This window comes from Tyto alba, unplaced genomic scaffold (assembly GCF_018691265.1).
Source record: "Tyto alba isolate M040663 unplaced genomic scaffold, T.alba_DEE_v4.0 Super-Scaffold_2, whole genome shotgun sequence".
NCBI lineage: Eukaryota > Metazoa > Chordata > Aves > Strigiformes > Tytonidae > Tyto > Tyto alba.
In genome coordinates, this window is record NW_024881282.1 from 73,675,298 (window position 1) to 73,696,065 (window position 20,768).

General features: G+C 42.0%; 1 protein-coding gene across 6 annotated transcripts in view; it reads left to right on the top strand.

Annotated features, from left to right (window-relative positions):
* The window catches only part of CELSR1 (cadherin EGF LAG seven-pass G-type receptor 1), a 176,015-nt gene that overhangs the window by 133,836 nt on the left and 21,411 nt on the right, over positions 1-20,768 (top strand). For 4 of the 6 annotated variants that reach the window (XM_032996275.2, XM_032996271.2, XM_032996269.2 and 1 more), the window contains exons 14-24: positions 955-1,075; positions 2,322-2,505; positions 3,356-3,457; positions 5,290-5,384; positions 5,704-5,913; positions 8,566-8,749; positions 11,354-11,497; positions 12,698-12,899; positions 13,221-13,388; positions 15,843-15,969; positions 16,371-16,571. In XM_032996275.2, coding sequence (XP_032852166.2) covers positions 955-1,075; positions 2,322-2,505; positions 3,356-3,457; positions 5,290-5,384; positions 5,704-5,913; positions 8,566-8,749; positions 11,354-11,497; positions 12,698-12,899; positions 13,221-13,388; positions 15,843-15,969; positions 16,371-16,571 — 1,738 coding nt within the window. The remainder of the gene's footprint in view (positions 1-954; positions 1,076-2,321; positions 2,506-3,355; positions 3,458-5,289; positions 5,385-5,703; positions 5,914-8,565; positions 8,750-11,353; positions 11,498-12,697; positions 12,900-13,220; positions 13,389-15,842; positions 15,970-16,370; positions 16,572-20,768) is intronic. The other 2 variants (XM_032996268.2, XM_032996272.2) reach the window with 1 other exon arrangement.

Sequence of the window (20,768 nt, forward strand, 5' to 3'; positions counted from 1 at the left end):
GTATTGGGGCATCTGTGGGACAAACCTGCTCAGAAGATCACCCAGAAGAAACAGAACCAGTGAAAATAAGGCTTATCCTGCAGCAGGGGTGGCTTTTGGGCTGCTGCACAGCCTTCGACAAGCTGTGTTGCTCCACTCACAGTTTGAGTCATAATCTTTGATTCATGGTCTGTATCAAAGCTGCCACCCCTCCCTCTTCCATGTCCCCAACCACATGTGTCCTCCTCTTCCTCCCATTGTGGCAGACCAGGGCTTTTCAGATCTTGTGGTGAGCTGGCTGAGAAAGCCGGGCTGGCTGAAAATAGTGACTTTTCTTTATTGAGTGAGCTTGCAGCCAGTTTGCACCTGATCTGGTGTCCCTGCAGGTTGGACAAGCACTGCTGCCCATGGCAAGGCTGGGACATGAACCCATCCGTGGGGGTGGGGAGTGGAAAAGAAAGTGTTGGGGAGCTGTATCCTGAGGCTGTTTGGGGCAGTAGGTAAATGAGATCACAGGCTCAACACTGCCTGCAGTTGCCCGAGCTGTTGAAGTGCTGGCACAGCCTGACACAGACCGTCCAGCCTGCCCCAGCCAGCGCCTTCCCCAGCGGGGAACCGGGGCTGGTGGGACCGGCACCATTTCCACTAGGCAGCATGGGCCCCATCACCCTCTCCCAGAGGAAAGAGCACTTTCTTTGCTCTTATAGATGTATACACCTTATAAAGAGGAGCTGGTCTTGAAAACATTTAGAGAAGCATTCCCTCTACAGTTTCGTAGCACTGATATTGTTTATTTTCTTTTATTACAGTGTGTATATATATTTGTGGATGTATTGATTGTTGGCTGCTGCAGTGAGACACATTACATGCTATAAGTTACTGGAATTGAGTGCAGATTTGGCCCAAATCTCTTTTTACCCACCATTTAAGAGGAAGCTCATAAGAACTTTCTTTCAATCTTATTTTCTTTGATAGGATTGACCTGCCGTGTCCCAGAGGCTGGTGGGGAAATCCCATCTGTGGCCCATGTAATTGTGAGACTAGTAAAGGGTTTGATTCTGATTGCAATAAGACCAATGGAGAATGCCACTGCAAGGTAAGCAAAAGAAATCAGTCTTAAGTCAAAATTGCTTTAGTTTAAAAAGTACTATACCACTAATAACTGCAACAAGTGAATATCTGAGACAAAGTACACCCAGTTGTGCTTTGCATTGTATATATGTTTGTGCACAGTGTAGTTAATCTTTACCTAAAACATTTTGCTGGCACCGCCCTTCACAAAATCATACTGTGCAGCTCTTATCTTATTTGCGTTTGGAAAGCAAAACTGAGAGGATGAAAGCCTGGCTCTGATCTCTCTGAAGTGCTGCCTGGTTTATCAGGGGAGATCAGACCAAGGCGCAGAGGAGTGCCAGTGGTGTTTTGTGTATCACAAGTGAGTAATAGCCATGAAACAGCTTGGGCCAGCTGGGTGAAGCTCTCGCCTGTGCAGTGGCCAGCAAAAGGCCTAGCAGCTGGAGAGAGGTAAATAATACGAGAGGCTAAATGCTTTCCTCAGTGCTGGCTCTGTCGAGTTTGAGAGGAATTTGCAGTGAACAGGCAGGGACAGACGGGAGACACAGGAGGGGAGGCACCTCCCTCCTGAAGTTTTTACAAAGGAATTCTCACAATAGGTTTTACAATAGGCTTGAATGACATCAGAGGAGCTGGGCCTGTGCAGACCGGCAGCAGTGAATCTGGCCCTGTACTCCTTTCCGAAATGCCAGCAGGACACACAGCAACTGTTGCGTTAAATTGGGTCAGTGGGGTGCCAGCACCATGCTCTTTTGTAATTGCGTAACGCCTCAGATCAAAAGCGTTTACAGATACGATTTGGATACATGATCATTGGTTGCTCTCCACCCTGTGCATAAAACAGAAATGGACAGTGCAAGAAGTTTCCTTACTGGCTTGTTCGTGCCGTACGAGAGTGGAACTGCAAAGCAGAGAAAACTGCAAATCCTTCAAGAATACATTTGCTGGCACTGGCAGCAAGTACACAAGGAGTAACATGGGCCCTCCACTCCCCCTGCAAATGGTGGTCCAAACCCCAGATCTCTGCGGCACAGGGCAGCCCAGCCAGCCCCCCTGGCACTCAGCTCTGCCCCTCCATGTTGCCTGGGCCAACACAGCACACTTCCCATAGCAATTACGTTTTCTGTGAATAATAATATCATTATTATGACGTGCTTTGCAAGACTAGCCTTTTTATGGCACACATGTTGCTGGAGCAGGATTTCAGAAACACAAGCAATTTGGAATAGAAGTCAAATACCTCGTGTCTATCCTTTTGTTTTTTCTAGGCAAATTACTACAGGCCCCAGAGCAGTGACACCTGCTACCCCTGTGACTGCTTCCCATCTGGCTCCCACACGCGTGCCTGCGACATGGAGACAGGACAGTGTCCTTGCAAACCTGGCGTCATCGGGCGGCAGTGCAACCGCTGTGACAACCCGTTTGCTGAAGTTACCATGAAGGGCTGTGAAGGTACCTCCCGTCCAGCCAGCGCTGCTGATCAGCCGGGCAGTAGCTGCAGGGTCAGAGCTGCAGCGGGCAGACGGGGGTGTGCAGCGGTGGGCATGCAGCTGCATCCTGGGGCACGTGTGAGCCTGGTGGGGTGACTCCAGCAGGGGCAGTGGGAGCTGCAGCAGCATAAACATGCACCCCTCCTCCTAAGTCTGTGACAATATGACTCATGGGAGCTGGGGAAAAAGAAAAAAGCTCATATTTCTTTAATTTTCATCAAATGGAAGTATAGCAAGCATGGGGGGGGCGGGGGGGGGGGGAGAGCAAAACACTAAGCCAAATTTCACTCGAAACCTGAGTTCATCTGCCAGTGCAGCATTGTATTGCTGTGCTGCAGCTGAAGAGGCAGGTGAGAGCCCTCGTGCCTTCTGCCCACAGAGGCTGTGCTGTGCGCCTGGTGCCCTCTGCCTTTCTTCCCCACCTTGCCCATCCTGCCTTTCCTCTCACCCACCCACCCTCCTCCTGTGATCAGCACAAAGCTGCTGCGGCAGCCATCTCACCACAGTGTGTGGGTGAAATGAAGGAGAAACGTTTTCCCACAATAAAGGAGCAGACAAAGATAGGCAGAGCCTAAATCCAGAGCCCCATAATCATCCTGAGCTCTCCTCTGCCTCTACCTGTCTGCCTGTACCTGTCCGCCTGCACTGCTCGGTAAGGAGCAGCTGATGGGTTATTGGAAGGCACTGCAGAGGGCTGGTATACTAACAGTGCTTGGGAATTCTAGGAAAGTCCTTTAGGCAGGTCGAAATATCTCTTTGTTGTGATTTTTATCTTGTCAGAAAAATTGCATCATTTCTTTTTCTGCTTTCAGTGATTTATAACGGCTGTCCCAAAGCTTTTGAGGCTGGTATTTGGTGGCCACAGACCAAGTTTGGCCAGCCAGCTGCTGTGCCATGTCCTAAGGGATCAGTGGGTAAGTTCCCTGGGTAAACATTAACTACTTTATCTACATGCCCATTTGAGGGGGAAAAAAAAAGAGAGAAAAAAATGTGTATGTAGGAAATGGCATTAATTCATTGGGTCTAGAGGTTACAGCAGAGCTCATGCATATCACAAGCCAAAAAGTTTAGCTAGCTGAAACTCAAGAACTGTTGAAATACATTTGGAATAGTAGCAATAAATAAATACAAAAAATTATCAGATAAACATATATAAAGAACAGAAATTCCGTATCCGTATTTTGAAAAAAGCACAGTCCAATTTTCTATTTTCTGTTTACTCTATCAAGCAATTCTTACACATGTAACTTCTAGTTTCTAGTGAATTGTACATATTCTTTAGCGATACAGCTCCTCTGGGCAAAGATAAAATGAGGAAAATAATTTACATGATGATTGCTTTACTGACACTGGAGGCTAATAAAGCTAAGAGTTACAACAGAACTCACATTTTTCCACCGAACATTTTTTCTCTAACCCATAAGTCAGATGGCTGAAAAACACATTTTATAAAGTACATGAGCTGTGTTGTATTGTACAGCAAGCAAATGACAACATGCTTTTTCACATGTGTCCCTGAAAACATTTATCACATTTTTGAAAATGGAATTCACAATCTTTTCCTAAGGCTGTTCTGTAGGAGATGAAACCTCTGTCTCATTTATGGGCCTGGTAACTCTCTGCTGCAAGTGCTCCTCAGGCTCAATGAGTTAGAAATGGTTATGTGACTTCCTCAGATATTACCGGGGGGAGGTCTCTGCCTGTAGATGTCCAGATCTGAGGTCAACCAGGCTCCTGTTGTGAGGATATTAGGAGATAGAATTTACTATTATTTTTAATAAGTGAAGAATAGTTACATTATTAAACAATATCAAGTTGAATTAAAATAAGTTCTTTGCACTGTTCTTGTGGTTGATCCCAGTGTCTCTTCTAGCAAATAAGCTAGAAGGCAAAGGTTCTTACAGGAATTGCACGTTTTAAGTGAATTTTACAGAACATTCAAAAAAAGTAAGCTTTATAATAATGAATACTCAGACTAAGCGCCGAAGGCTTAGTTGTATTCACCTGATCATGGAAGAGAAATATTATAATCAGATATTCTTCAATTAATTATAAGTCTTATTTAGATATTAGTAATTAAATGGCTTAGACACATGAAATATTTTATGTGCAAGTTAACTGGTAGAATATAAATTTCGAATTTGCTAACTTACAATTCACTGTGAAGGATCCACAGCCAAGAGTCACATTTTAAAATTATTTGACAAACAATACAAAATAATAGACTAAATTAAACAGTAGGCTGCTCGCAGACCATTCACAAGTGACAAAAGGCAGTTATACATTTGGCTGAAGCGTTTACCATGTGCAGCGTGCAAAGGTGCTAGCATGTTTTGACATGAAGACAGCATTTATCCAGGAGGTCTTCCTATATAGGCTATTGGACAGAAATCTGAGCAGGGATGTTTTCAGAAATATTTAGGAAATTCACAGTCTTTCCTATATTTGATATAAATAAATTGCTGAATTCATTTGAGAACATTAGGGCAGCGAGGCTGAGAGTGGTTGAGTAGATCTTGAAGCTTGCCTAACTTTTTTCTAAAGTCTGTGGAGAAGAGTTCATCGAGATTAGTAGTCTTTTAACTTTTCTCAGACAGCAGTCCTGATTTGGAAAGTAAAATACATGTGTAGCTCAAAGAGACTTGAAAATGTAGGAAGTCTGAAAGTCTAGGATATTTGAAATCTGTGAAGATTTACCCAGCACAATTCAGAACGTTATTTGTCATTAACATTTTGTTTCCTTCAGGAAACGCGGTTCGCCACTGTAACATTGAGAAGGGCTGGCTGCCTCCTGAGCTTTTCAACTGCACCACCAGCACTTTTGTTGATCTAAAAATCATGGTAAGCTGTGTTTTCTCAGTTTTGCCTCTATTTAGTAAATTATCATCAGTTCAGACTCCAGTTTGATATCCCTGCTCTCCCTCTTTTGACTGAGTCCTTGAACCCCCTCATTTCCCATCAGGACCCTAGTGTGTTTTTCTGGCTCTCAGTTACATTTTCCATTCAGTTGTCCTGTCAGCCCTTTCTCAAGACAAACAGCATTTTGATCAAGCAACTCCTTTGTGCCAAAAATCTCTAATTGATTATTGTCTTTGTAACTAGAATGAAAAATAAAAAGATACATCATTAGGTTTTTTCTTCCTTCTTGTCTCTGATTCAGAATGAGAAGTTACACCACAATGAGACGAAGTTGGATGGAGACAAAACTATACGGATCGTAAGAGTGCTGCAGAATGCCACCAAATACACACGCAGCTTGTATGGCAATGATGTGAGGACAGCTTACCAGATGATGATCCGGGTCCTCCAATATGAGAGCCGGCAGCAAGGGTTTGACTTGGCAGCCACGAGGGACGTGGAATTCAATGAAGTAAGACAGATACTGTGCTGAGCCTTTACAATTCCTCTTAAAAGTTTTATGGCAATGGATAATTAAATTTGCCTTTGACTAAGGTGGAGTGAATATCATGTAATTGCTTAATCTGTTTCACAATGAATTAGTCTTCTCAATTTAGAATGGAAAGTTGGTTATATATGCATGTATGCGCACATACGTGTCTGTAATACAAATATTGTAGAAGGTGCTGTTAGAGTAAATACCATCATAGTAACAAAAGCAAAATTCTCAAATCAAGTTTTTGTGTTATTCCTGGATAAAGTAGCTTTGTGTACCATATTCAGTTTTGTTGGAAAACCTGCCTAATGTGATCATTTTCATTTAAATGTGCAGTGAACTGACTGAGCCAGTTACTGATTCTGAAGATTTCTTATAATTCAGTTTGGAAACACTTGAGTCACGTTTATTAAAGCGTTGGTACATTGAAAGACACTCCATACTGAATTGATATTTTAAGTGATGCAGGCACACATACAAAAATGTGTGCCAGAGGGCTTCTGCTAGTCAGAGTATTCATGAAAGACCCATTTAGTACCAAAGACCTGACCAGGTCTAGAGAACAAGCCGTAGCACTTTCCCTGTCTGGTGAAAACACATAGTTGTGGTGAAAAAATGTGAGATGTGGAGGAAGTTGGGAGTTTTCTGTGGTCTGAAAATGTGAAGGTTGGATGACCCATGTCAGGCTTGTAGATCTCTCCTCCTTGCCATATGTGCTGCGGGGTAGTGCTGTCCACACCTGCCAATACTATTTCCAAGATCCTGATTATGGCACAGCTAGACCATCCTGCTGGACCTGTGCTAGCAGAGCCTGGAGCTCAGGCACCAGTGTAGGGATGCTGGAACAACCTTCCATGGGCCAAGACTGGCCTCTGTGATGGCCAAAGCTGGTCTGGCTCCATTTGAAGGTGTGCTGCATCCTCGCTTCTCACAGTACTCTAGGAGTACAGGCCAGGTCAGGGAGACTTTGGGGTGAACTTGGAGACTCTGTACAAGGCCAAACTGCACCAGGAGAGACAACCCTGGGGAGGTGGGAGCAGGAGGAAATGTGGCTGAGAAAACTCCTCAGTGTCTTGGACTGGACAGTCAACAGAAAACGGAGAATTTCTGAAACATTTAACATTTTAGATGCGCCAGATTTTATGAGATTCAGTTTTTCCTTTCCTAAGCAGACACTGTCCTGACAAACTTGTACCTGACTGAATGAATTTCCCCATTCAGATCTTGAGAAGTAACTTCATTTTTAGCATGTTGTTAAGTAAAAATAAAAACAATAAGCAAAAAAAAAATGGTTTGGAAACCTCTGCTTTAATTTATTATTCTCTGCACTTGGCACTGAAACTCATAGAGATGATGTTTTCAAGAACTCCCTAAATATTTTTAGGATAGGTCAGGAATATCAAAACTAATCAGTAAAGCTCATGAAAAAAAGGAGGTAACATCCTAGGCTGAGGGAGCACCAGGGGAGAAGGAATTTTTTTTTTTTTTTAATAGTCTCATGCAGAAGCCTGAAAATGGGTAATTAAAAAACATAAGTGATGTTCATGAACACCAAGGAGGCCTGGTACCAAGTAAGACATGTGTCTCCCGCTTTCCTGGGGAACCCTGTAGTGCTTCTCACCCTAGATAAAGATAGTCATACTGGCAGCCTCTTTTATCTCAGGTACACACTTGCAACCTCAGACAATACTTAGAGAATATATCATCTTCTCCATCTGCTTCTAAATGAAGCCTAAATATTTGCTTCGGCTATTTTAGAGCTTGAGGTGATTAATTCCTACCATCATTTATGCAAATTTTGCCTTAGTTAGGAATTAGGTTTTGATACAACAACATGGTTCATATGTACACCAAGATTAAAAACTTCTTAGCACCTTTCCCATTTAAGCCATTTAACACTTTCTTCTGGGGTCTTCTTCCATTCATCCTGAGGATCCCTTTTCATATTCTTGTAAGAAAGGGCAGAACGAGCAGGTCCTCAGCTAGAACTTCTTTTTTAACACCATTTGTAAGCAACATAAAAATGGGGGGAGAACAGTGTGACTTAAGTTTTCTTACATCTTTCCAAGTTTATATATGTAAGTTAATATTTGCTCTTGTCATTCTTCACCATGTAAATTGTCCTAGTTATCCAGGAATCAAAAAAATAAAAATAAAAAATAAAAATAAAAGAGAAAGCAATATTCCTATTTATGGCTTTCTTTTTATTTTTAACATATGACATAATTCCGATTTCTGTAGGGGAGTTCTTCAGTGTACATACCAAGTGCTCTGCTTTTCTTGTCTCTTATCTCTCCAAGACAAAACATGGTTAGGTTTTCCTTCTGCATTTTCTTGCTAGGTTTCCTGTCATAAAGAGGAAAGAAAGTAGGCAGTTTTCTTACAGCCTCCAATTTTGCCTTACTTTGCTTATAAAAAGTTTGGAGGGATTTGCTTTATGTAACAAAAAAACCTCAGGGTGAGTAACTGGTGTGCATATTTTTGTATGGCTGCAGTAGAACATGACTGCATTAACATATTTCATTATACACTCACCTGAGGCAGTAATACCAATCATTTTCAATATTCCTTACTTGAAAGCCAGCGCTTTGTTTGCTTCATAATTTAGGCTTGTACCTTGTTTCACAGAATATTATCAAAGTGGGTAGTGCTCTACTGGACCCCAACAATAAGGAGCACTGGGAGCAAATTCAGCGAACAGAGGGTGGCACCGCTCACCTGCTCAGACATTACGAGGAATATTTCAACAACGTGGCCCAGAACATGAAGAAAACCTACATGAGACCTTTTGTCATTGTTGCCGCTAACATGAGTGAGTATCTGTGTTGAAAACAGCCATTTTGTATTAGAGCTAGCTTTAAAAATGTGCTGGATAGAGGTGCTAGCTATTTGTTTTAGTAGTACCCACTGAGAAACAACATACTTGGATTTTCTAATCTAATCAGTGCATTCATTTGAAGTCAATTGAGCTTTGACCCATATCTCTCAGTTACCATGGGGGCCTGCTGGGAGATGTCTGATCTGTTTTCACTCTGGGCTGTGCCAGTGCTCTCTGTGGCATTTTATTGTAGCCTGTAGAGTACAGATGGTAGGAAGGACAAAATTTTCAAGTAAATGTAATGCCTTTTGAGATCACCTAGTATAGTTGAACATAGTAGATCATGTTTTTGGAAGAATTACACCACCACCACATGAAGAATTACTTCAATACAGAAAAAAAAAAAAAACTACTATTGATCGTATACCTCTGATTTTCACATGCATTCCTAGCCTGGAACCTATCCAGAAAATCATCTTCTGTAGAAAGTCCTGTGCTGAAAGATATTTTCTCAGAATCACCCATCCAAGCCTTCAAACACCTTCCCAGCCTTACAAAACCCATCATCAGAGCAAAATCATTGGGGTCCAAAATATCCTTAGAATGATAGAACAGTTTAGGTTGGCAAAGACCTTTAAGATCATCGAGTCCAACCGTAAACTGAACACTACCAAGTCCATCAAGTCCACTGCCGGGCAGCTTTCCAGCCACTCTTCCCCCAGCCTGTAGCGTTGCCATTGCAGGGGGTTGTTGTGACTGGAGCAGGTCAAGCAGATCAACACACCTGCCCAACTTGGTGTTGCCTGCAAACTTACTGAGGATGCACTCAATCCCCTCCTCTAGATCCTTGATAAAGATACTAAGCAGAACTGGCCCCAGTACTAAGCCCTGAGGAACGCATTTGTGACCGGGTGTGGGTCTAAACTGAGAAGGAGACATCAGATGTACCAAGACACCTTCCCCACCTATTAAAGGAAATGCCACCTCTGACCAGCAAGTAGCAGCTCCTGCACATTCAGGACTGTGATGTACTTCACAGGTGTCCCCGCAGTACGCGTGCAAGTGAAGCACAGCAACCACAGCCTGGTCGACCAGTTTCCCCATTTTCTTCCCTCCCCTCTCCATTTAATTTTCTTCCCGGGGTACCAACAGTCTGAGCTGATCAGGTGTTATTGATAGTCCTGCTCTGAGTGGGAGGTGCGACTGAGCTGGGTGACCTTCAGACATCCCTCCCAAGCAGCATTGGTATCTGGTGTTTCTTTCAGAGGTGGTCCAAATCGTTACCAGCCTTGTATTTAGCTTTTCAAGCTGCTGCTTCTATTTCAGACCTGAAGAAGGGCTCATGCCAAAAAGCTTGTCTTATTTTCCCAACTACACCCATTGGTAGAAGTGAATTTACCTTTGCCTACTAACCTTGTCCTGAGATTGCTTCATGTCACAGGGGCATAAAAAGCAAAGGCATGAGACAGTCAGGCTACAAAGCTATAAAGTCCTGCAACAGCTCCAGGAGTGTGGAAGAATTATTACTGAACTAAGCCAAACTGAAATATGTTGATTTCTGTTTAATAAACCAAAACCAAAATACTTCCTTTTGATTCAAGACGATCAGAATCAAAATATTTTTATCTTCACATTCAGAAAAAAGTATGCTCAGTTTTTTAACTGAGCTGAACTGAGATTGAAACAAAATCCAGAATTTCTTGCAGGTTGTAAATCCTGATATTTTTGTGACCAGCTCTTCCTGAGTAAAGAGGCATGAGCTCAGGAGGGATGAGGCAACTCTGGCCTGAAAGGGGTCTGGTTTTTTTTGAACAGTTTTTCCAGGTGAACATGGTGTTAATGGAGTTTCATAATGGCTCATCTGGGAATTATTTAGAGACTAGGAAAGGAATAGGAATTTGCAGATCTTAGCTTGGATATTTCTTCATATAGAAACTTGCAATGGATCACAGCTTTCAGTGTAGGATTACCCCCAGGACTTCCAGCTTCTCACTTTTATTAGAACATCTAAATTGGCAGTCAATGACTTCTCTTAAATGAGAAAGTTCAAGCCAAGTCAGCTGCTTTTAAATATTTTGGCAGTTAGACAACAGGCAGAGCTGATGAGGTGAGCCAGAGAGGAACTGCTAGTGTAGAGGAATGAAAACTAGAGGACTAAGGAGTAGTCCCAGGTAAAATCCAGGTTATTTTCTTTGCTTAGCCGACTTTTCAATTTAACAGATATAGAAGAACTATATTTCTGAAGCAGCAGATTTAGCCCTCCCTACAAGAAGCAAGTCTGAAATTGGAATATACCACTTATATATTCCCAGTGTCTTCAGTAGAGTTTTCCTAGTATGAGATACTGCTTTCTGAATTCCTTTCCACTGCAAAATACATTTATAATTTGGTAACTGTAACATAATGCTGACACGTAAGCTTTTAGTTGTCATTTAAAGTATGAATTGAGATAAATTAAATTTGACTTTGTATTTTGGGGTTTAAATGTCTTCTCTGTGTTGTGCAGATATTTTAACCTTTCAGTCATGTTTCATTTTGTCCCAGTATCATATTTAAAAGCACTGAAGTTTATTTTATGGGAAACTTTTTTTCCACCAGTTATTGCTGTTGACATCTTTGACAAGTCTAATTTCACGGGAGCTAGAATACCACGATTTCATGAGATTAAAGAAGATTATCCCAAGGATCTGGAGTCATCGGTTGTCTTCCCTGATACTTTGTTCAGACCTTCAGACAGGAAAGGTAAAACCCTTCTGCTGCCATTTGAAGGGCAATTTTGACTAGCTCCCAAGGAGCATGATTAATCCGTGCAAAGCAGAGTGGTACTCGGGTGAGAGCGGGGCAACCATCTACACGAGCAAACATTATTTAGGGATGGAGCAGCTGTGCATACTTCTGAGGCATTTTGCCTGCCGGCAGCAACAGGAGTATGGGGGGGCTGCCTAACTGGCTGTACCTGTCTGTCAGGTCTGGCTTGAAGCCCCTCGAACCACCCTGTCACTGCGAGAGAAATGTTCTGCCTCCGTTCCCACCAGGGTAGGATGGGACGGTCGCCTGGAGCCTGCAGCCCCACAGCCGCCTTCCCCCGGCCCCTGCAGAGAGGGAGGGGGGGGTGGTGTGAGAGATGGAGAATCCAAATCTGGGAGCAGAGCCGTGTTATCAGAACGAGACAGCAAATATAAAGTCTTGAGCTTCCCAGAGAGATGGGTGATGAGGGAGAATACTTGGGGAAATACCTGCTTCCCAGTGTCTCTGATGTACCCCGAGATTGCTGAGAGGAACCACAAGTTACCTTGGGCAAGCGAAGAGAGAGAGGGTAACCCAAAGTGCAGTAATTTCACACGTACCGTGGCTGAATATCCTCTGAATGGGGAAACAGTGAAACTTGTGAAAATAACATATAATCATTAATAAGCTAATACAACTTTATGACTTCCTCAGAAGCAAGAAACAGGGCACCTGCTTGTATGACTTGTATCTTTTCCGAAAGAAAAAAGGGAATGTGAATTTTAAGTCATTCTGCCAAAAATGAAAGCTTATTATATGACAGAATTAGCAGGGAGAAATCCCATGTGAACCAATTGGTGTATTCATAACACTAGATTTACCGTATGTAAAGATACATGCAATTAAATAGCACGTGTATTGTTTTAATGTTCTCCTTAAATCATACACAGAGTATTTATATACTTATGGATCTTCTAGCTCAGAAATGGCTTATTTTCTAGCTAGACTAAGTGGTTGTTTATGATTCAATGGTTATTTGTTTCACTATGAAATGTGATAAAATTTTATTAAAAATACCAAATATAACATTAGTGTTATAAGCCTAGAGTTATAACGGCAGTAACATTTCTGTATCTTTGCAAAGCAAAATTAATGCTTTAAATGGTAGCTCTGAGGTTGTGTGGAAAGAATTTAATATTTGTGTTAATTCCATAGCAGTGCCTACAATGAAGCCTTCAAATCAAAGATTATCCTCTAAAGTGAACAGTGAAGCGCTAAGCCCTGAGAGTGTTTTTGCAAAGAGAAGGAAGAGACACCCAGACGACTCAGCACATCATACTGTTGCCATGGTCATTATATACCGATCCCTGGGACACCTCCTGCCTGAAAACTATGATCCTGACCGACGGAGCCTGAGGTAAAGTTCAAACCTGTCTGTGAATTGTGCAGACCCCTTCTTCCACTTGCTCTGAGTGTGCAGGGGAGGCAGAACTGCGTTTATACTGGCCAAATGTTATCTGTTGTCACTGCAGTACTGTCTGTTGTCCTCCCCTGGCGCACTGTGAGATAATAACCATGTCAGTAGTGCCAGCAGCCTTTGGAAACACATCTGTGTGGAAGGTTGGTAGTGCATCTCCTTCGCTTTCTGAGTGGAAGCGACTGGAAATCCTTCATTTGCAGAACTTACCATATCAGTGCATTTTAACGTTTAGGTCACTGTGCACATTCTCTCCTGCAGATTGCCAAATCGCCCTATTATTAACACACCTGTAGTGAGCACAGCCATTCACAGTGACGGGGAGCTTCCTCCCAACCTGGTGGAAAAGCCCATCATAGTGGAGTATGCCATGCTGGAAACAGAGGAGAGAACGAAGCCTGTCTGCGTCTTCTGGAATCATTCCATCACGTATGTCTTCTGCTTGCTTTAGGGCTGTGCATGGCAACTGTTTCAGTAACAGAGAAGTTCTTCCCAGGAGGATAACTCTGGAGGAAGACCCTTTTTGCTAAGTTTGTTCAACTGGCAACTGATTTCTGGTGGAAGAGAGCCATGTAGTCATTTCCCATCAACCTGAGAAAAATCAAAATAATCATCGTAACTCCTCAAACAAAGGATTAGCCATGTGGTTTCTAACAAAGACAGTACCATCATGTCTTTCTGCAGGGTTAATTTTCACCCAGCAATAATACATCTCACAATTTCCTTCTTTTTGCTCATGCGTTTTGCCCACGGTTGTATATCTGGACAGGCATAGTCCGACTCCAGTGTCTGAATTCATGGCTCGTCTGAAGTCCCTAAGTCAGAACTCTCATTGCCTCACGCTCTGTTTTTAGGAGGTCATCTCCAGGAGATGATTCAGTTCTTATATGGGCTGAATCTTCTCCTGTTACACTCCATTAACTATGGACAGTGCGTGGCAAGCAGGCACCCACCCTTGATGCCTCAGCCAAGGCCAGTGCAAAAAATTGTAAAAACAAGTCTTCCTGTTGGTAAAAAGGAGGACTAAGGTTTTGAGGATAAAATTGTATGAGTAAAGATTATAAATATTTGAATCTCAGATTTTTTAATCAAAAGTCAACCCAAAGATAATTACACTGATAAGAATCAACTTACCTTTCATTCCATCAACTATTGTGGATTTTCTTTCATTTGTTTTAGTGAAAAATTGGAGGGAGAGGAAATACCTTCTTTGGGACCTTAGATCTTTTCCAGTTGTGAGGAATCAATCGTAATACATAAACAGAGCATAAGAAGAGAGTATTTGACTCTCTAGGAGGGAAGTGTGAGGGTAAAAAAATGATATATTCTGAACATGGCTCAGTATTCTGAACACGGCTTGTATTCAGTAAAGTTAAAGATACAGACATACTTTTCTTGAAAATACGAAAAATGTTAAGAACTGTATATGCTTGTAACTATTTTGTTGGCGTTGTGGAAACAGCACAGTCCTGTTGGAGATATTTCCAGAGTGTGGATAAAACAAAAGAAAACATGTTGAGAGGTAACTGCATGGTCTGCATGTTAAAATTTCACAGTACTGCAACTGTTACATATATAATACAATTGTCAATCATAAAACCAGGTATATAGTGAGAGGATGATACTGTCTGCCCAGGGTAAAAGGAAAGCTGTCACTTGTTTCCTAACAACCTAAAAACTCTAGTAAACCTATGGAAAAATCCATTAAAAGGCAATATCCTGTGCTGGAAATAAAAGAGCAAACTAACCTAGGAAATGTTTGCCTCCTAGTTAAAAGCTCCAGGAGATTACATTGTTGAAAGGATTGAAGAGGCAATAGAAGTCTGTTACATTTGCAATAATAAACCACTCCATTTGCCTGCATGTAAAGTAGTGTATTGGCTTGTATGTGCAGATGATTCTGCCAGTTAGGAGGGAATGGCAAGTCCTTTTTCATAAATTTTTAAACATTGTATGGACTTGAATAACTCATTAGCTCTAAAGTGATTCATCTATCAGCTATTTGCTGGCAGCTTTAGTGGCATTGTTGTCCGTGTTACATCCTCCTACAGCCACAGTTGAAAAGCAGCTCTTAAACTGCATGTAATGAAGAATTTTTTTTAAAGTGAGTACTTTTCAACAGAAAGTGGTATTAAAACTGTTTAACAGATATTTTATTGATGAATGAAAGAGATGTCCTGTCATAGCTAATTGAAAACTCTTTCAGTAACTACAAGACTATTTTTATTACTCATTAACTTCAGAATAGAATAATTAATATTGATACAAAATAATTTCTGAAATCACTGGGGTTAACCAGTGCTGCACAGAGAAGAATTTTTAAGGGAGCAGTTCCTCCCCATTGTTAATACAAGAGATCTCTTGATATGAAATATTATTTACTGGGTTTAACCTTTTCTTGTGCACTTTTCAGAGGAGCACTATAACAAAATCATATTATTGCTGAAACATATTTCACATAAGAGCTCTCCAAACAGTGTCTAGATCTAGGGAGAGCTGACTCAAAAACATGTATCTCTGGTTTTGGTATTTTTTACCTTTGTTACAGACAGTTTGCTCTGTGCAATTGCTTCCCCGTATCGCTTGTGTGGTCACTGACCCAAAAGGAAATTTTTAAAATTTCTTTTTGTAAACTCAAACCAGATTGTTACCAAGCCACAAAATTTGGTCAGCAAAGCCAGCTGTCATATCAGAAACTACTTCAACTGAAGGCTTTTTAAGTTGATGATACTCTTTCAGGCAGGTGACAGCTATGAATATTTCTGTCTTGGTACTTACAGTCCTCTCTGGTTGCAGAGCAAGAGCTGCCCTGGAGAGCAATAGCAGCAGGAGGGGAGGGGAAATCAGAGGACAGCTCTCAGAAATGCCTTTTTTTCCCCACAGGATTGGTGGGACAGGTGCCTGGTCCTCCAGAGGATGTGAGCTCTTTTCCAGAAACCAGAGCCATATCGCTTGCCAGTGCAACCATATAACCAGCTTTGCTGTCCTGATGGACATTTCAAAACGAGAGGTGGGTGATGTCAGGCTCATGATTTTTGAGGGAGGGCTTTGGTTTTCAAGGATTTCAATTCAGAGTTTGAGCTTGAGCTTTGAGCGTGACTCAGAGCATCGTCACTGGATCGATTCCATGTTGCAGTGTGTCAGGAGTGTGTTGCCCCATGCCTGACAGCACCCACCAGTGGGTCTGCTGAAAGGAGCTTCTACCTGGTTGATGCACCTTCTGGGTGCTGCCTGTACATGCTCAACATGATGAGTGATTTAAGAGGTGACATCATCCACTCCTGTTGATCCTAAAGCAAATCAGTACATTGGCTAAGTAGTAATGAAAGCACTGACATTCTGAGTAGTAGATTTGATTGGAGGAAAAGAAGGAAAAACTCACAGAGGTCCTGTCAATCTGTCTTTCTACAGAATGGGGAGGTGCTTCCTCTGAAGATTGTCACTTACACAACCGTATCCATCTCACTGGTGGCTTTGCTGATCACCTTCATACTGCTGGTCCTGATCCGCACGCTACGTTCTAACTTGCACAGTATCCACAAAAACCTGGTAGCTGCCCTTTTCTTCTCTGAGCTCGTCTTTCTTATTGGAATCAACCAAACTGAAAACCCGGTAAGAGTTACTTTGTGCTTCTTGCTAGAGTTGTCAAGCTTTAAATCGGGGAGTTCGTATTGCGACTTTTTCTTGCTCCCATCTGTTTTACTGTCTCTTCTTTTTTACTTCCTCTTGGCCTTGACAGTCATTTGAAAAACATCAGACTTTTAATATATTCTTGTGTTTTTTACATAATTAATAGCAATGCCTGGAGATAGGACTATATCTTATTTTCAGCAAATATATGACAGCAGCCCTATTGAAGGCTTATCCTGGGAACTGAACCCTGAATACTGATTTCTTCCTTCCTTTCCATCAGTCTTGCTCCGTCTGAGTAGGAGGCTCTCCAGTTCCTCCTGCACCAGGTATCTCACAAGCCCAAATGGCTCCTGGTGTTGACTGGTAGGTTGTCTCCTACGTGTCACTGTGCAGGTGCTAATATACATGTTGCACGCCCACCATGGCCATTTTGGAGAAGCCACTTGCCAGGAGTGGGACAGCTTGCTACATCCAAAAATCAGTAGGAAACCTGTCGCTTTGCTTTGTGCCTTCCAACCACAGTGATTGCTGGCTTCAGCCCGTCATCTCTGTTGCCAAAGCTTAGTGCAGGCTCCTCCAGCATTGTGCATGTCAAGAAACACAAGCTATGAAAGGACTGAATATGAGATATACACCACACATGAAATGTGTATGTTCTGTACTTAGGACCTCATTGCTGTCTTAACTGTGTAGCATTATATGTAGTATTGATGCTGATTCTTAGCAGCACCTGTCTCAAAAGTCATGGTTGCCATGCAGACAGGTAGGAGACAAGCAGGCAAGAGTTCCAGCACTGCCAAGCTTCGCAGTCGCCTACACCAAATGGGCAGTAGACAGATGGGGGATGACATGCAATAAAAAGAATGTCCTCAACGGGTATGAAGAATATTCAAAAAGATAGTGTAGGGATTATCTGAACACTCTGAAGAAAATTTATCTTCTAGAAATCTGTTACTGTACATGTTTCGATCTAAATTTTGAGAGGGAAGTATAATCTTGAGATGAAGACACACGCCAAAAAAAGAATTATGCTGATTCCACATTGGCCAAGCAGTGGAAGTCGAAGAATATGCCTATATGCAAGGAGTATCATCACCATTATGGTAATGACACCATGGTGCCTAACCACGCAGCCTCACTTGCTGTATAACTTAATCCTGAAGTGTCACCCTGGATTCTAATTTCCATTTGAGCTATAACATATATTTTAGAAAGTATCTGACCTCGACTAATTTCAGCTTCCAGTAACTGAGTGTTGTCAAGACCTTTTCCTACTAAATTTGAGAGGCCTCTCATAAAAATTGTCTTCCCAGGAAGCTTCTGTTCAGTAGTATTTCTTTTGGAAAACTAAATAAAATTAAGCTGCTTAAACTCTTAAATTTCTAAGATTCAGTTTACTCTGTTGCCTTTTTTCTGGGCTTTCTTCTGTCACTTTACCTTTTGAAAAGTTCTGAGTGCTAAACTGGACAAACCTTTCAAGCTGGTAGTATCACTTCTAGTACCATATTCTGATACTCCCCTGCACCAAGAACTGCAGTCCCTTCTCTGCTGCTATGGTGAGATCTTCTGCAGTGACTTGCCCTCTGGGATATGGTCTCATATCATGTGTGTCCCATGTTGGTTTTGTTTCTTAATATACAAGCTTGTATATTAAAATAATCTTGCTCAAATGAACTCACCTTGCCAATTGATCCACAGCACTCCATGTACCTTGACCTTTCCCTTGCCTGCTTGAGCACACCACTCATTTTTCACTGCATTTCACTAGTAAGTAGTTTCTACTCTTTCAGTTCTCCGACATGAGTACTGAAGAGCAATGAGCCAAGCACACATCCCTGCAGAATATTACCAGAAATTATGCACTAAACGACGGCTCCCCATTTCCAGATTCCTTTCATCATGAAGCACCAAGTAAAGGTTAATAAGAGTAGTAAAACAGTTCATTACAGCAATACCACAAATACTAATGGTCGTACTTGATGAGATTGTTCTCTTTTGCTCCTCCTCATTTTCATGCTTTGGGGCTCATGGTATGATCATGTCCTGTACTGTTACCAGGACTCAGTGAAACACCCCAAACCTTTAACCCACTTACAAAGACCTTTAAGTTGAAGAATATATTTCATGTAGCAGAAAGCCACTCCTTACAGCCTACCCAGTCAATTTGAGAAGTTAGGAGGGCTGTAAGCCATGTCTGCTTGAGACAATTATTCATCTGTCTGTATGGAATGAGAGTTGTCTAACGAGTCATGCACTGATGAACATAAAGAGGTAAAGAATGCTGGAGCACAAATAATGCTGTGCTGCTTGGCACCCAGCCTGGCTTTTATGGGTTTCTGTAAATTAACAGTCACATTTCTGGGTGAGGTTTTAATCTTTCCCTGGACTATTGATAGAAAGTGATTTATTTTCTTTCTTTTTTCTTACCTGAAAAAGGTAATGTTCAGGGCAGCAGTCTACTCATATGCATGTGTGAGTAGGAACAAAAAAAGCCCTGCTTACATAGAGGGAAGAAAGGTCTTTTATTTGGTGAGCTACATTTTCAATAACGCTTGGTGTTATAATAAAGCTGATGCAGTAAGTGAATCCAGAAAGTTGGCAGTCTTTGTATGATTCCTTCACTCAGCAAAGTTAAACAGGGAAACTTACGTTTCTGAGCATTATACCATGAAAAAACACTAAAAAGTCATGCCAGAATCTGAAAGCAGGGTCAGTGCTGCACGGGAACAAAAGGTTCTAAAACACAGTGTAAAACATTTTGAAACAAAAATTGAATGGTTACACAAAGTGCTCTTAATTCAAGCTTATCAACAGACCCTTGGCAAAATCCTTTTCTTTGCTTCTGAAAGGAGGTTAATTGCGGGATTTCAATTCAGGTGTCGGATGCTTGTGGTCATTCCTTTTTTCACCCATCAAACTGGTAAGTTGGGAGGGGAAGCTGGTTAGCAGATGTTACAGCAATGGAAGTCTGCGAAGGTCAGAGATTTCAAGGTGGCCATTTGGTCACAAAGATGACTTCAGCTACCAGTTTGCCCACTGTACCTGTTACTCGTAGTCACACTAAGGACCCAGTCTCTTTGGTTTCAGCAGATCCTTCATTTTTGTTGCTCTCAGCCTGGCAGAGCTGAGTGGTTCACCTTGTGCTGCTGATATAGGATAAAAAACAAATCCAAACCTGGGACTAGAACCTCCAGATCCCTTTGTTCCTAGCCAAATATGTGAACTACCCAGTCAGCACTAGCCTGCTTTCTGTTTGTCCTCATGACTTCTGTGCCTGACTGCAAATAGCACATCCTCAAGAGGAAGGTAGAGCTGAGCATTTCTGGACCCAGAATATCCTAGAGCCTGGCAGTTAGGGCAGTTTTCTACAGTGGACAAGAAAGGGGTTAACCACCTTGCTCAGTCCAGGTCTAGCCTAGAATCCACTCTCCCACTCTATAGTCAAATACTCTGATTTCGACATTAGGTAAAAGATTGATCTGTGGAGGAGGTGGTGATCTACTTCTGGCTGCCTCATTTTAGTCCAGTGGTAATGGCCAGGCATCCTCCATGACTTGTTGGAGTATAGATATGCAAGGTCTGCAGGGTTCATCAGTGGGACAGAGCTGCAAGGACAAAAGAGATGGCCAATGCCTTACCCCATGTATGCATCCATGCTCTTGCTTCTCAATATTTTTTTTTTAAAAAAGAATCTGAGAAAAGGAGCTGTAGATGGAACAGACCTTTTCAGACCTATGACACAGACACATAAGGGCAAAATGTTCTGCTGGTCTTATGTTAGAGCATAAGATCACATCAGATTTTGTCTATTTGTGAAACCAACATTTCACTTAACTGACAAGAAAATTCCTCGAAGGCTGGATTTCTTTGATTAAAGTCTACAGATCATCCATTGCTCATGTTCCACATTCACCTTTCCTGGTCTGAAGCTTCATGGATTTCTGTCCCCAGAAGTGAAGTTTTTCCAAGCAAAAAGAACTTTCTCAGGGACTGGTCCTAAACTAAAGACCTAAGATCCTCTCATACCTGCCAAACACAAGGAGAGTTTCTTTATACTTTTTTATCTACTAATACCAGGCACAAAACATGGTCTATTTTAAAACCAAACAAAACTGTACCAAAATAGCACACTTCCTTGGAGAAAGATCTCTCTCTCTGGAAAGAATGAAGTAGCAG